This window comes from Crocodylus siamensis, chromosome 2 (genome assembly GCF_052110815.1).
Source record: "Crocodylus siamensis isolate JL-2025a chromosome 2, ASM5211081v1, whole genome shotgun sequence".
Taxonomy (NCBI): Eukaryota; Metazoa; Chordata; order Crocodylia; family Crocodylidae; genus Crocodylus; species Crocodylus siamensis.
Genome location: NC_143396.1, coordinates 126,482,246 through 126,494,939, shown reverse-complemented (window position 1 = coordinate 126,494,939; position 12,694 = coordinate 126,482,246). Strand labels below are relative to the sequence as shown.

General features: G+C 41.5%; 1 protein-coding gene across 2 annotated transcripts in view; it reads right to left on the bottom strand.

Annotated features, from left to right (window-relative positions):
• Nucleotides 1-849: 849 nt before the first annotated feature.
• Nucleotides 850-12,694, bottom strand: part of PPA2 (inorganic pyrophosphatase 2) — a 60,298-nt gene continuing 48,453 nt past the window's right edge. For both annotated transcript variants that reach the window (XM_090036767.1, XM_090036766.1), the window contains 2 exons: nt 2,219-2,258; nt 850-1,046 (listed from right to left, as the gene is read on the bottom strand). In XM_090036767.1, coding sequence (XP_089892893.1) covers nt 2,243-2,258 — 16 coding nt within the window. In that variant the 3' untranslated portion in view covers nt 850-1,046; nt 2,219-2,242. The remainder of the gene's footprint in view (nt 1,047-2,218; nt 2,259-12,694) is intronic.

Below are 12,694 nucleotides of genomic sequence, written 5' to 3'. Positions count from 1 at the left end.
CCCTATTTCAATCACCATACACTGTAACCCCACTCACAATACATCTCAGTGACAGTGTTAAAACACCAGCAGTTTATGTACTAGGAGTGGAGTTATACTGAGGGAAAATATTTTTGGGAAATGTTGGTAGACAAGTCAATGCTTAGCAATTAATTAAGCAGGTCTGGCAGACATTTTTACCTTGGAGTCACAAGGCTTAATTCTATATATTTCATCAATTTTTCCTCACTGGTGAGATAACAGCAAAAGCCTTCCAGCTCCACACAATTCTAAAAATGAATGATTTTCAAGGGGTAAAAAAATCCCCCTTCCTGTAGGATCAAAGTCACAGGGATAGAGTTATCTAAGGAACACATCCACATCCTTATTTTAATCATCATGGAATTTGTACTTCCCAGTTCACTTACTTACCATAATGTTGTCATTTTTTAAAGCAAATAGGTGCCACCCACAATTATATAAAATCTGCAAATGGATAACTGCAGAATAAATGCATAACAACACAATTCATGAAGATGTATATATAGTTACATATTTGCATATACATTCAACTGAAAGAATTAGAGGGTTATTACCTGCTTGAAAGGGAGCATGGAAAGGGCATTACTACATCTTGTGACTCGTAAAAACAAGAGGAGCCCCCTGGGACCTGGAGCAGTTGACATAAATTAGTGCAGCACTCAGACTGTTCTAATGTACACCAGGAGACAAAGATGCCCTCAAGTTACCTTTGTGTCTCATCTCCTCTATGACACTGAACACAGTTGGGGTGGATCAGAGGAATCAAAAAGTTTTCAAATATAGAGACAAGCAAACAAAATACTTGCACAAAGAAAGACCCAGAAAGGAAACAATTTAAAAATGGCAGTGTTTATTTATAAGATAGAAGGTTTATGCTTCTTGAAAAAATTGTTTCAACAGAAATCCAGCAATTAGTGCATTTGCTTGCCTGTCTTCAAAGTCAGGGAGAAAAGATGGTTTGGGATTTGATGATGTGACTTCAGAACATTCCAACAATCACTTGATAAGAAAATGCCATGAATTAACTAAAACAAAGATACACATCAAAATGGTATTAATGCTGCTTTCCTAACAAGATGCAAAATTACTTTAAAATGATGCACTGTACTTTTAGCTTTCTCCCTTCAGCTCCCTGCTCTCCCAAACACAAAACTCCACACAACGTATCAACAATCCATTTGAAATGTGCACCCGTGCAATCATATTTTATTTTGTGATACAACTCTGTTGAAAATTGCATGCAACACTGCACAGCCTTGAGGCTGCAATCTCTTGCAAACTTCAAAGGCAGGCTCTGTGCAGTTGTCTCTCAGATGTCTGAGATGGAATAGTTTAGTAAATAAATGCTATTTATTGGCACACCATATAAGGACAGAAGGAATGAAACTTTCTTTCCCATGAAATTGATTCTGCAGATGTTACTTTGCAAGCAATTTGGAACTTAACTCATCATTTTCAGTTGCTTGTTGTCTTTCCCCAACCCCACAGTTATAAGAGGGCACATGCTTCTTTCAATGCAGTACTCTTGGCATTAGAAACCCCAGCTCCAAGACCTTTTCTAAGGAAATTAAGCTTACTGAACAAACCAAAGATGGAGTCTTCTTCCTCCACTACATAAAGAATAGGACAGGAGATCATTTTGATTTAAATGATAATGAATAAGTAAATCTGGCTTTGGTCACTTTTTCACAAGTCACAGTAGGGAACTATTTGGAAAAAACCCAAACCCACCAAAGCCACATCTCTTAATCTAAAAGTAATATGTCACTTTTTATCGAGTGTGAGAAAACAATTAATAAAACTGCTCATTGGGACTTACATGCGCTCTGCTACACTCTCTTTCCCCTCAATGAGCGGTAGGATAGTCCATAAGATGTCCTTTTGATTTCTGTGAAATTACTCAGTTTCTCTAATTTATTATTCAATAGGAGTAAGAACCTTAGGATCTCTCACTGTTTAACTGCTACCATTGCTCTAATGAAAAAAAAGTTCTTAACTGATCCACATTGTCATTTTGTTTAAAATGAAAGCCAAATTTCTGGCTAGACAAAGCCTTGGCTGGGATGATCTAGTTGGGGATGGTCCTGCTTTGAGCAGGGGGTTGGACTAGATAATCTCCTGAGGTCCCTTCCAACCCTCATTTTCTATGACTATGAAATTCACATAGCTGATTGGAGAAAAAGCAATCAATCTGTACCTTCTGTGGAAATAGGATCTCCATTTACAGGTGGTGGTGCCTACAAAAACAAAACACAAAACATTAATTTTAATTAAGGCTTCATATATGGAGTGCCCAAATACTAAGCTATTTTATCTTATGAAAGTCATCTTTGTTAGCACAAAAGAAACATACCACTGAAAAAGTGACATTCTACCCTCATACACTTTGATCTTTCTTGCTATCTATGCAAGTTTCTCTTGCTCTAAGAAAACTAGGCACAGACATACCAGTAACAAAGAATACCTGCAGAGAATAAAAATGATTTCTTTTTCTTCGGTGAAAAGGATCTTTTGGTTTGCAAACACTCATACCAAAAATATCTTTATAATAATATTACTATGTTATTTAAGTTTCCTTGTAGCAGTACTGATCATTTATTTACAGCTTCCAATAAAACTATATAGTTAAGCTGACAAATTTTATATACTAAATTATATATATTATGGTTATTGGTAACTACATGCAATAAGATTACAAGTTCTACCAATTTAAATTAACAGATGTTAGCGGCTGGACAGGACCTCTCGAGATCATCAGGTCCAGTCCCCCTGCTCTTGGGGAGGAAAGACTGCTGGGGTCAGATGACCCCAGCAAGGTGAGTGATCAGATGTTTTCTGAAGATATCCAGAGTAGGTGATTGTACCACCTTTGGCGGGAGTCTATGGTCACTTGAGTTGTAAAGAAGCTTTTCCTTATGTCTAATCTAAAGCGGTCTTCTAGCAATTTTTTACCGTTAGTTCTAGTCTTTCCCTGGGGAGCCCTGGTGAACAGATGTTCTCCCAGTCTGTGATATGTGCCCTTTATATATTGATAAGCTGCCACCAAGTCCCCTCTGAGTCTTCTCTTCTCCACACTGAACAGACCCATGTCTCTCAGCCTCTCATCATATGGCTTGCTCTCCATACCTCTAACCATAAACCTAGCCCTCCTTTGGATTCTCTCAAGCCTCTCCACATCCTTCCTGAAGTGTGGAGCCCAGAACTAGGTGCAGCACGCCAACTGTGGCCTCACCAAGGCTGAGTAAAGCAAGAGGATGACATCCTTAGTCTTGTTTGAGATGCATTGGTAGGTCCATGCCAGTATTTTGCTTGCTTTGCCAGCTAAGGCATTGCATTGGTGGCTCATGTTCATTCTACAGTCTATCAAGACCCGCAGGTCTCTTTCGGTTGTGGTGCTAGTAAGTGTAGCACTGCTGAGTCTGTCGGTATGTTGCAGGTTGTTTCTCCCCAGGTGGAGCACCTTACACTTCTTGGTGTTGAACATCACCAGGTTTTGATCTGCCTACCCTACGAGCCTGTCCAGCCTGTATCCCCAGACTATCCTCCAGTGTGACCACAGTCCTCCATAATTTGGTGTCATCTGTGAATTTTGCCAGTCTGCTTTCAACACCCAAATCCAAATAATTAATGAATATGTTAAAAAACATCACTCTGAGTACTGAACCCTGGCGGATGCCACTGGTCATCACGTGCCATGTTGACTCAGTTCCATCTATTATATTATTCTCTGACTCCTGCCTCAGAGTCAGTTTCCTAGCCACTGTTTAACTCAAGTTAAACAATGTTTAAGTTAAACTTTGTTTAACTTAAAGAACATAATAGATACTGAAAAAAATTAATACATGAAACAATATCCAATAGAAAAAAGGAATAAAAATGGAGGAATTTTATTTGATTTGATCTGGGAGTATACACTGGAACAGGAGTGGCTGAACTCCACAACTCTTCTAGCTGCAAACCAAAATCCTTACAAAGCCAACAGACACAAGGTTTTGATGTGCATGCCCAGAATCACTGTTCAGTTCATAGCACCTCAGGTTAAATAAAAAATTGTCATTGAATGACTCTGTAGAATATGGCAGGGTAGATTTGCACCTTCTCAGAATAAGCAATAAGAAAGAATTGAGAAAAGTCAAACATAGAAAATAAGACATGATTAACCAGTTAATCACATCTTAAGTAGCTACCCAGTCACATGTTAATCCAATTAATGGTGTGATATAACAAGGACTAAGCCACAATGTTACTATATAAAACATGTGTAATAACTTTATGGCTGGCTCCTATCACATCATTAACTAAATGAGTGTCCAGGCTGATTGGGGCTCCCAGCTTCAGGGGCCCGCTGGAATCAAGGGCCCCAGTGGGCCCCCAAGACTGGGAGTCATGATCAGCTGCTGCTCCCAGTTACAGAGTTGCACTGGAGCCCTTGAAAAAGAGCAGTGGCTTGGAGTAGATCTAAGCAGAAGCTTGCTACTTGCTGGGGCAAGGAGCCTGAAATCCTGATCATGCAGCCCAGAAGCCCTGCATGTGTGACGTGGCAAGAAGTGTGATTTTGGCAACTGCACATCAGCTCTCATTGTGCCTTTGACTGCACATCTGACAGGAGCTTGATAGAAAAAGAATATTTTTATTGAAATAATATTTATCTTTCTTTAGGAGATCCATTTAAATTACCTGGGAGCCGCACACGGCCATAAACCATAGTTTGGCCACCCCTGGGCTCTGCTTCCATTGTGACTGGAGCCTACTAACATCATAAAGGCTAGGGAGAGACATTCAAAAAGCCTGAGCCTGAATTGATTCAATCTTTGCAGGTTAGTCTAACCTGGTTTAGCTCAATCACTTTGTAACTGCACAGACATGCAGGCACATTTCTGCAGTGAGTGGCTCAGGCTAGAAGGTGGGGGACACTAAAGCAGTCCTCCCTTCCCTTCTATAGTACTGACCTGGGTGGTGGGGGCAGTGCGTGGGCCTAAGCCTTGCAGAATGCTCTGATTAGCCCAGCAGGGAATTGATAACAGTGTTTATCACCCTTAACTCAATGTTTATCGCCCCATTAAGAAAACAACAGAGGGACATTACCAGCTACCTGTTGATTCAGCATGGACCATAGCCAGCATGTGGTCCGCTAGCTAATACACAGATACCTCTCCGCAAGGCAGAGAGGAGGGGGGAATTCCTATTTAGCAGGGAGTGAAGGATGGGGCAGGGGAGCAAGTCTCTGCTGGAGCTGCAGATAGGGAACAGGGAGGCGGGGCCAGCTCTGCTGTGGAGCAGATAGCCCCACCCAGCCCAGAGAGCACACCGGGATGCTGGGGGAGTCTGGTTGATCTTAAACCAGCAAGGTATCTGGGACAGACGTTGCATAAACTATCATCCTTCTGAAGTTTGAGTCAGATCAGTTAAGTCTGATACTACATTCAACCAGGTTTATCTCAAACCAGTTTCAGCCATGTTCAAACTAGTTTATGTGCACTAAACATCTGTTCTGTTACAGGTTTAAACCAGCTTCTGATCATTTAAACTGGTTTATGTGTAATGCCTATCCCTAGCCAAACAGTATTCAAGCTAAATTAATGAAGTATCAACATTCCTCCAATGCCCTTCCTACCATCCTCCCCTACTTCACCTCAAGAACAGATAAGTGCTCTTGCAACTGATAATACTGACAGGGGTGGAATCTTAAGAGTGTTTCAGCACAATACAGAGAACCAAGGGATAGGTCTCTGGACATGTATACAAGCTAGTATAGAAACAGGGAGGACACAACATATAAAAAGCTTGCTTTCATAATGTTCATAGGGCAGGGATTTTTAGGGGGCGATATCTTCTATTGGACCAACTGTACAGCTGGAATAAAGTTAGACAAGCTTCTGAATACAAAGCGTTCTTCTTCAGGTCTGTGGAAGAAAACAAACACAGTAATTGTTAAGAATGATGGGCAGAGCTGTGAAATTGGAGGAGAGAAATTCCCAGGGGCAGCAGACAAGCAATTAGAAGAAAAAAAGCTTGATTACCGAGAGATCAAGACCTATCAAAAAGGAGGAGGGTCATTGTAACTTGTACTTCGTAGGAAGAATTTCAGGAACAAGGTAGATTATAGTGTGTCAAAATCAACATCAATGTTCAGTCCTTGGTGCCTAGGGCCCAGTCAGTTTATGGATTTTTGTTCCTTAGCTCACCTTGTAAAAGTATTTAGTAGATTTCCCTTTAAAATGAGGATAGAGAGGTCAGAAAGGGAGCAGCTGTTTGGTGAAAAATGTACTGGTACATCTGCATCTCCGACCTTTATATTTTTTTTCTGTGATAGTTCTTTCAAATGTGTATTGCTGTTTAGCTTCACTCATGTAGTTATCACAAAGGCATTTGGTGCACTGCATCAGGTATTAGGAAAGGCATGGCAGGATCCACAGATTCCGATGGGTTCATTGTCAGAGGTGTTGACTGTAGTAGCAGTGGAGGTGTGTTGACAGATTAACTATCTATTGTTAAGGCAAGGCTGTGTCCCAGTTGATGTTTGTTGAGCTTTAAGATGACCAAATAGTCAAGGTTAGGGGGCTGTCTGAAAGCCAGAAGCAGAGCAGCTGGAAATATTTATCTCAAGGTCTGATTTTTGTGAAGTATTTTTGTGTAGCTGTTTGATGATTCTTCTAATTGGTTGCAGTGTTGGGTGGTTGGTAACCATCAGGTACACAAGTCACAAGGGGGTTTCTTTTTTTATTGTAACAGGTTACTGCGGGGTATTTGGGTGACTTTCAAAGATTCAGTCTATTTCTCTACCAGAGTGCCCTTGTTATATGAAGGCAGATTAAAGGCAGGTCAAGCGGAAAACTCAAGTGTTCTCATCAGAGCAAATGCAGTGGTATCTGAGGGCCCGACTGTAGATTACAGCTTTTCTGGCACATTTGGAATGATTCCTGGTTTTGTGGCGTAAGTATGGTGGTCTGTGGGTTTTTGTATATGGTAGTCTGTAGGATGCCATCCTGAATGCGAATCGTGGTGTCTAGAAATATGATGCTCGTGTAGGAGTATTCCAGACAAAGTTTGATGGAGGAGTGAAAACTGTGGAAGTCAATAAGTGAGTCCACGTATTCAGTTGAGATGATAAATATCATCTATGTAATTCAGATAAAGTGCAGGTTTGACAGTGTGGTTTTCCAGAAATTCTTCCTCCAGGTGGCTTATGAAGAGACTGATATATTGAAGGCCATCTTTCTGTCCACAGCTGCACCCATGGTTTGGAGGAAGTAGATCGTTGCAAGTGAAGCTGTTATGGGTGAGGGTGCAGTGGATGATTTGTGCAACATATTGTTACATATCCAAGCATATTCCATATTCTTGTAGATATTTCAGGCAGGCAACTGTACCTTCATGGTGTGGGATGTGGATGAAAATCTGACCTTCCCAGGGAGGTAATTGATGTTCTGGGTTCTGCTGAGGAACTCTCTTGTGTTTCTAGGATCTTGCTTTTTGAGGGTACCACAGTTGAATATGATGGGAGTACCAGCATTACCTTGTGAATTTTTGGGAGCATACAGAAAAAGTTCCTGGGGATAGGTGAGTTGAGGATAAGTGAAAGTAGATTTTCCTGAAGCTGGTGTGAAAAAGATTCAACAATATTTTTCAGTTCCACAGCAAATCCTGGTGTGGGAGAGAGGTTGTTGTGGTCTTGGCATTTGTCAAGAAATTTGCTGTTAGCGTCCTGAAACAATTGTTCAGCGTGTGGCTGCATCTGCTGAGATGCATCCAGTCTGATGTTTTATTATGGTCTGTTTTTTCAGTTGTTGGCAAGGGTTTTCAGAGGTAGTTGTGTCCTGGTTCTGGAAGTATTCTTTCAGGCAAAGTCTGGAAAAGAATTCTTCTAATTCTTCAAATATTAGTATCTTGTCAGTTTATTTTCTCTGGGCAGAAGGTCAGGCCTTTAGAGAATACAGATCCTTCAGAGTGGGATGAGGGGGTGTTGTGATAAATTGCTTGTCTGCTACCTCTGGGAATTTGTCCCCCCTTCAATTCCACAGCTCAACCCACTGTTCTTAAAAGTCACTGCACTTGCTTTCTTTCTCAGACCTGAAGAAGGTCTTGCATTCGAAATCTTGTCTAATTTTATCCCAAATTGGCCCAATAAAAGTTATCAACCCAAAAAATCTTTACCTCTCGCATAATTCCTGGACCATCATGGCTACAACACTACTGTAATGCTCACTGTCAGACTAGGCTAAACGGAGGGCCTGGAAGCAGGTGGCGATTGTTTGGGCTAACTGCAGAGAAGACACAGCCTTAGAGACAGGGCTTACAGCTATCAGCAGCCACAAAAAGACAGAACTACATCATTCACACTCCATTCAAATTTGAAATGTTTCTTTCCGATTGTAAGGGTTAGGAAGCCTTACCTGTTATTAATATTGTAGTAACTCTGTAGAACAGTGATTCTAAACCACAGTGTCATAGCAGCCTGGGTGCCTCAAGATCCTTTCAAGGGTGCCACGGGATACCACACTATGTTGGCACTGTTAGGTTTACAAACATGATTCACATGATAAACTAAGAAATTTTGAATAGAAATCCATAGTTGTGGTCTTTCTGAATTCTTTGCAAAAGAAAAACTGCTGTTATTTTTCTGTAGTCAAAAAGGAGTAAAAGTTAAGAGGTGGCATTTTCCAAGAGTTGCTTCAAAACCATCCAGGGGTACTTTGAGCCTCAAAAGGTTGAGAAGCACTGCTCTAGGGGTACTAAGGTCAGAATCCCATGGTACTAGATGCTATGCAAATACACAGCAAGAGACAGTTATTGCCATCTAAAAGCAGTAGTTCTCAGTCATTTCAGACTCAAGGCACCCCTCCATAACTTTTGTGAATTGATCAGCACCCTATTTCAAAAGTTAATTTATTTATTACAGTGCTAATCTCCTTGTAGAGGCCAGGTATTGGGAATGGAGGAAAAGCCAGGCAGGAAAGAGCCTGAGCCTGCATTTACCTCCTCATACCTGCTTATCTTCTTGCACCTCATGACACCCTTCAAAAGATCTTGCGACACTCCAAGGTGCCCTAGCACCCTGGTTGAGAATCAATGATCTAAAGGGATAAAGCAGGCTGGAACAGGGAAAAGCAGTATTGTTATTTCCATTATACAGGGAGAATTCAGAGACACTGACTTGCCCAAGGTCACGCAGAAAGCCTGCAGCAGTCAGGGGTGTAGGTTGTAGCCGTGTTGGTCTAAGGACATAGGCAGACTGGGTTCTTTGAGTAAATCCAATATCTTTTAGTAGACCAACTCCAATAGTTGGAAAAAATTTTAAACTATTTGAGTTTGTCTAATAAAAGATATCAGATTTACCCAAAGAACCTAGTCTGCAGCAGAGTCTTCACTTCCCTTCCCTTCCCTTTTCAACAAGTGTTGAAGACTTTTTTTTTTTTTTCCAAATCTGTGTTAGTACCATGCCAGCCACATAAATATGTTACAGCAGGCTGGGCATCTAACAGTTCTGCTCTGGAACCCAGTGTCTCAGAAAGAAACTGAATTTGGGCCTGGTAGCAAAAATGCCACTTTACCCAGGAACAGTAAAAGCAAGCCAAATGCAAAGAAATGGAAGCTCTCCTTACTACATAATCCTTTTCACTGGAGACTGAGAAAAAAGAACCTTTTGTTTCATGCTAGCTACCAAAGAGACAATCCTGCCTAAGTGGAAATGTCTCATTAAAAAAAAAAAAAAAGCCTGTTAAAGAGTTTCTCAGTCCAACTTTGCATTATTATAAACATGATAGAAAATGCACCATTTCCTTGCTTTTTACACATTCTCAGGAGGATGATAAATCATTTTCCTCTCTTTCAAAAGATATGTCTACCAACAAAGTCTTTTCTTGCACATTTTCTTTCCAGCACTATAGGGGAAGAAAGATGCAATATGTCTGAGAAACACTGCTCTACAAAACATATATAGTTCTTCTTGGAGGTTTTCCAGCTGCAAAAAAAAAGTTTTTAAGCAGCTTCCTTGTAGAGTGAATGAGCAATCGGTTCTTGGGATTAATGTCAAACAAAGGTTTGGCTGTCCTCGTCAGTCTAACAGATGGCAACACTTAAAAAGGCTGAAGTAAACAGTACGCTTTAGCCCTGACAGTCAGCTACAAGTTCCATTCCAACCCAGTCTAATTCTCAGCATGAACCAACACAGGAGCTGAGACAAAGATACTATAATTTTAAGAAATCAGGAAGCACCAGCAACTTCCACTGTTATGCAGTGTTAACAACTCTGGTCTCGCTACTGGATGCCAGGGTAATGCTAGGTATTTCAAATGTTCTATGGTTCTACAGAGGACCTCTGCTGATTGCACTGTACCAATTTTAGATTCAGAACCTTATCAACAGCAGTAAAATTACTCCTGATTTATATTAACACAAGTGGAACTGTCCTGAAACTAAGGAGACACAACAGAGAAGGGTGATGCTGAGTCTGAAGACATGTTCAACGACAAAAAACCCCTCAACGGAAACTAGAAACATACCTGTTCCTGGTAGTTCATGTCTGCTACTTCAGAGGTGGACAGAAACCATTTAAGAATGCACCCTAAAGGGTAATCGCAGTACAAAAATTCCCCAACATTAACTAGTTGTTTGGTTCCCAAACACAGCTTTTACAAAAACTCAAGAAGTTGCTAGAATCCAAAACCCTAAATCAGGAGGGTCAAACTTGCTGGATCCCTGGACCATGGTGCTCTTGGGCTGCAAGATCTACCTCCAGTAGTAAGGCAAGCATCATTAGGGAGCAGTGGGGGTTAACACAACCACCATTTGCCCTACTACCAGTGTCCCTAACAAGGTCCTATACCCCAGATTTCAATGACAGGCCTTGCCCTCATTTACACCACTCCAAGCCCTGTGGACTGGATGCCATTGCTCTGCAGGTTGGATCTTTGACAATTCTGGCCTAAACAATGTTGAAGGTCATTGAGACTACTCATGCTATTAGAGGGTACCCAGTAAGGATTAAGGATACTGGAAACTAATCTATGTATAAACAACTGTATATCCAGGACCTCACCAATGGTAAGGACTTTAACATTTGTTCTGAGGCATGGAGTAGGTGACGATATTTGAAAAAAAACACCTCAAGACTTATAGCAGTAGTGCATGCCCTGTATTTGTGTACTCAGCCTACCTCATGAGAATACAAGACACAATACAAAAACCCATAGGTATGGGTTAGGGACCAGGAATATAGGCAGACACTCAAAACTAGTGCGAGTGACTCAGGAATAAAAACATAAGAACTGCCATTTACTGCATCAGTCCATAGGTCCACCTTGCCAAGTATCCTGTGCCACAAAGGGGCAGAGAGTAGGTGCTGAAAGGGAGAGTGAACTCAATATGACAAGTTCTTCTGAAGCACAACTCATTCGACCTCTAAGTCAAGATTCCACTGCATCAGTGACGCTCAAGCTACTGGCCCTAGGAGCCAGATACGTGTGTCAGGGCCAGTTCACAGGATGGATAGGAGGACCCTGTGTGCCAGGAATGGACCCCACAAAGCCTTGGCACTGACTCAGGCTCTACAGCCCCCGGCTGCCCCTGCTCAGCCCTGAGTTCTGGAATCTGGCCCCTTGTGCTGGACTGGGCCTTGGGGCCCATCTCACCATCCAGCACTATGTGCCTGAATCAAGTCTTAGGACCCATATCTCCCACACATGGCCCCATATCCTAGGACTGGTCCTTGAGGGGCTGTCTCCACACACCAAATCGGGCCCTGGGATGCCAACCCTTCACAGCCCTATGTGCCAGGATTGGGCCCTGAGGTCCCATGTCATCCCTACCTGGCCCCACATGCCAAGATTGGGCGGTGGGGCCCCATAAACTGGGATCAAGCTTCATGCCACCCCTACCTGGCCCCATGTGGCTAATCTAGCACCCAGGGCCACACTGTCTAGCCCACAGGGCTCCCCAAAGATCTGAAAATTTGTCAGAAGGGGAGTAGCGCCACCACTTCTCTACTGCAGCTAAATTTTCAGACCTATGGGGAGCCCCGCGCACTGCAGGACACAACCCTGGAGATTGGATATAGCCTGCAGGCTGGGGGTTGAGATCCCCTCCACTCTATCATATAGTATCTGTGTTCCTATCTGGAAGCAAATGAAAAGAAAGAAAAATAATAAGGAAAATGATTCTTTGCAGTTCTAACTTTTTAAAAAATTATCAGGTACACGTAGCTAATGCTTGAAACACTACAGACATTAAGATTTTGCAGCCAACCCCTAAATAAAGTTTCAACTTGCCAGAGCTGAATGGTTGAGAAATTAATTAGGCCACGGAGCACACTGGAAAACAGTACCTGCGTCACATCTAGAATTCCATTTTTTCTTTCTAGAGTCTTAAAAGCAATACTGTTTTTAAATTTCAAGTTGTATTTGATTAGAAATTGTGCACATTAAAAATACTACTTAAAATATACTGTGAATTTTACTTAGGGATAAATACACATGGAATAACTGATCTAGCCTAGATAAACAAAAATGTTAAAAGAAAAAGAAATTCAAAGAAACAGGATCTGTGGAAAGTTTTAGGTTATTCTGACAGAATGAAATTCCATAAAGAAATAGTGAGAGCCTGCAATAAAAAGAAAGATAAAAATGAGAATAGGAAAAATTACTGATAACGATACTATGATGGAAAGCCAATTCAA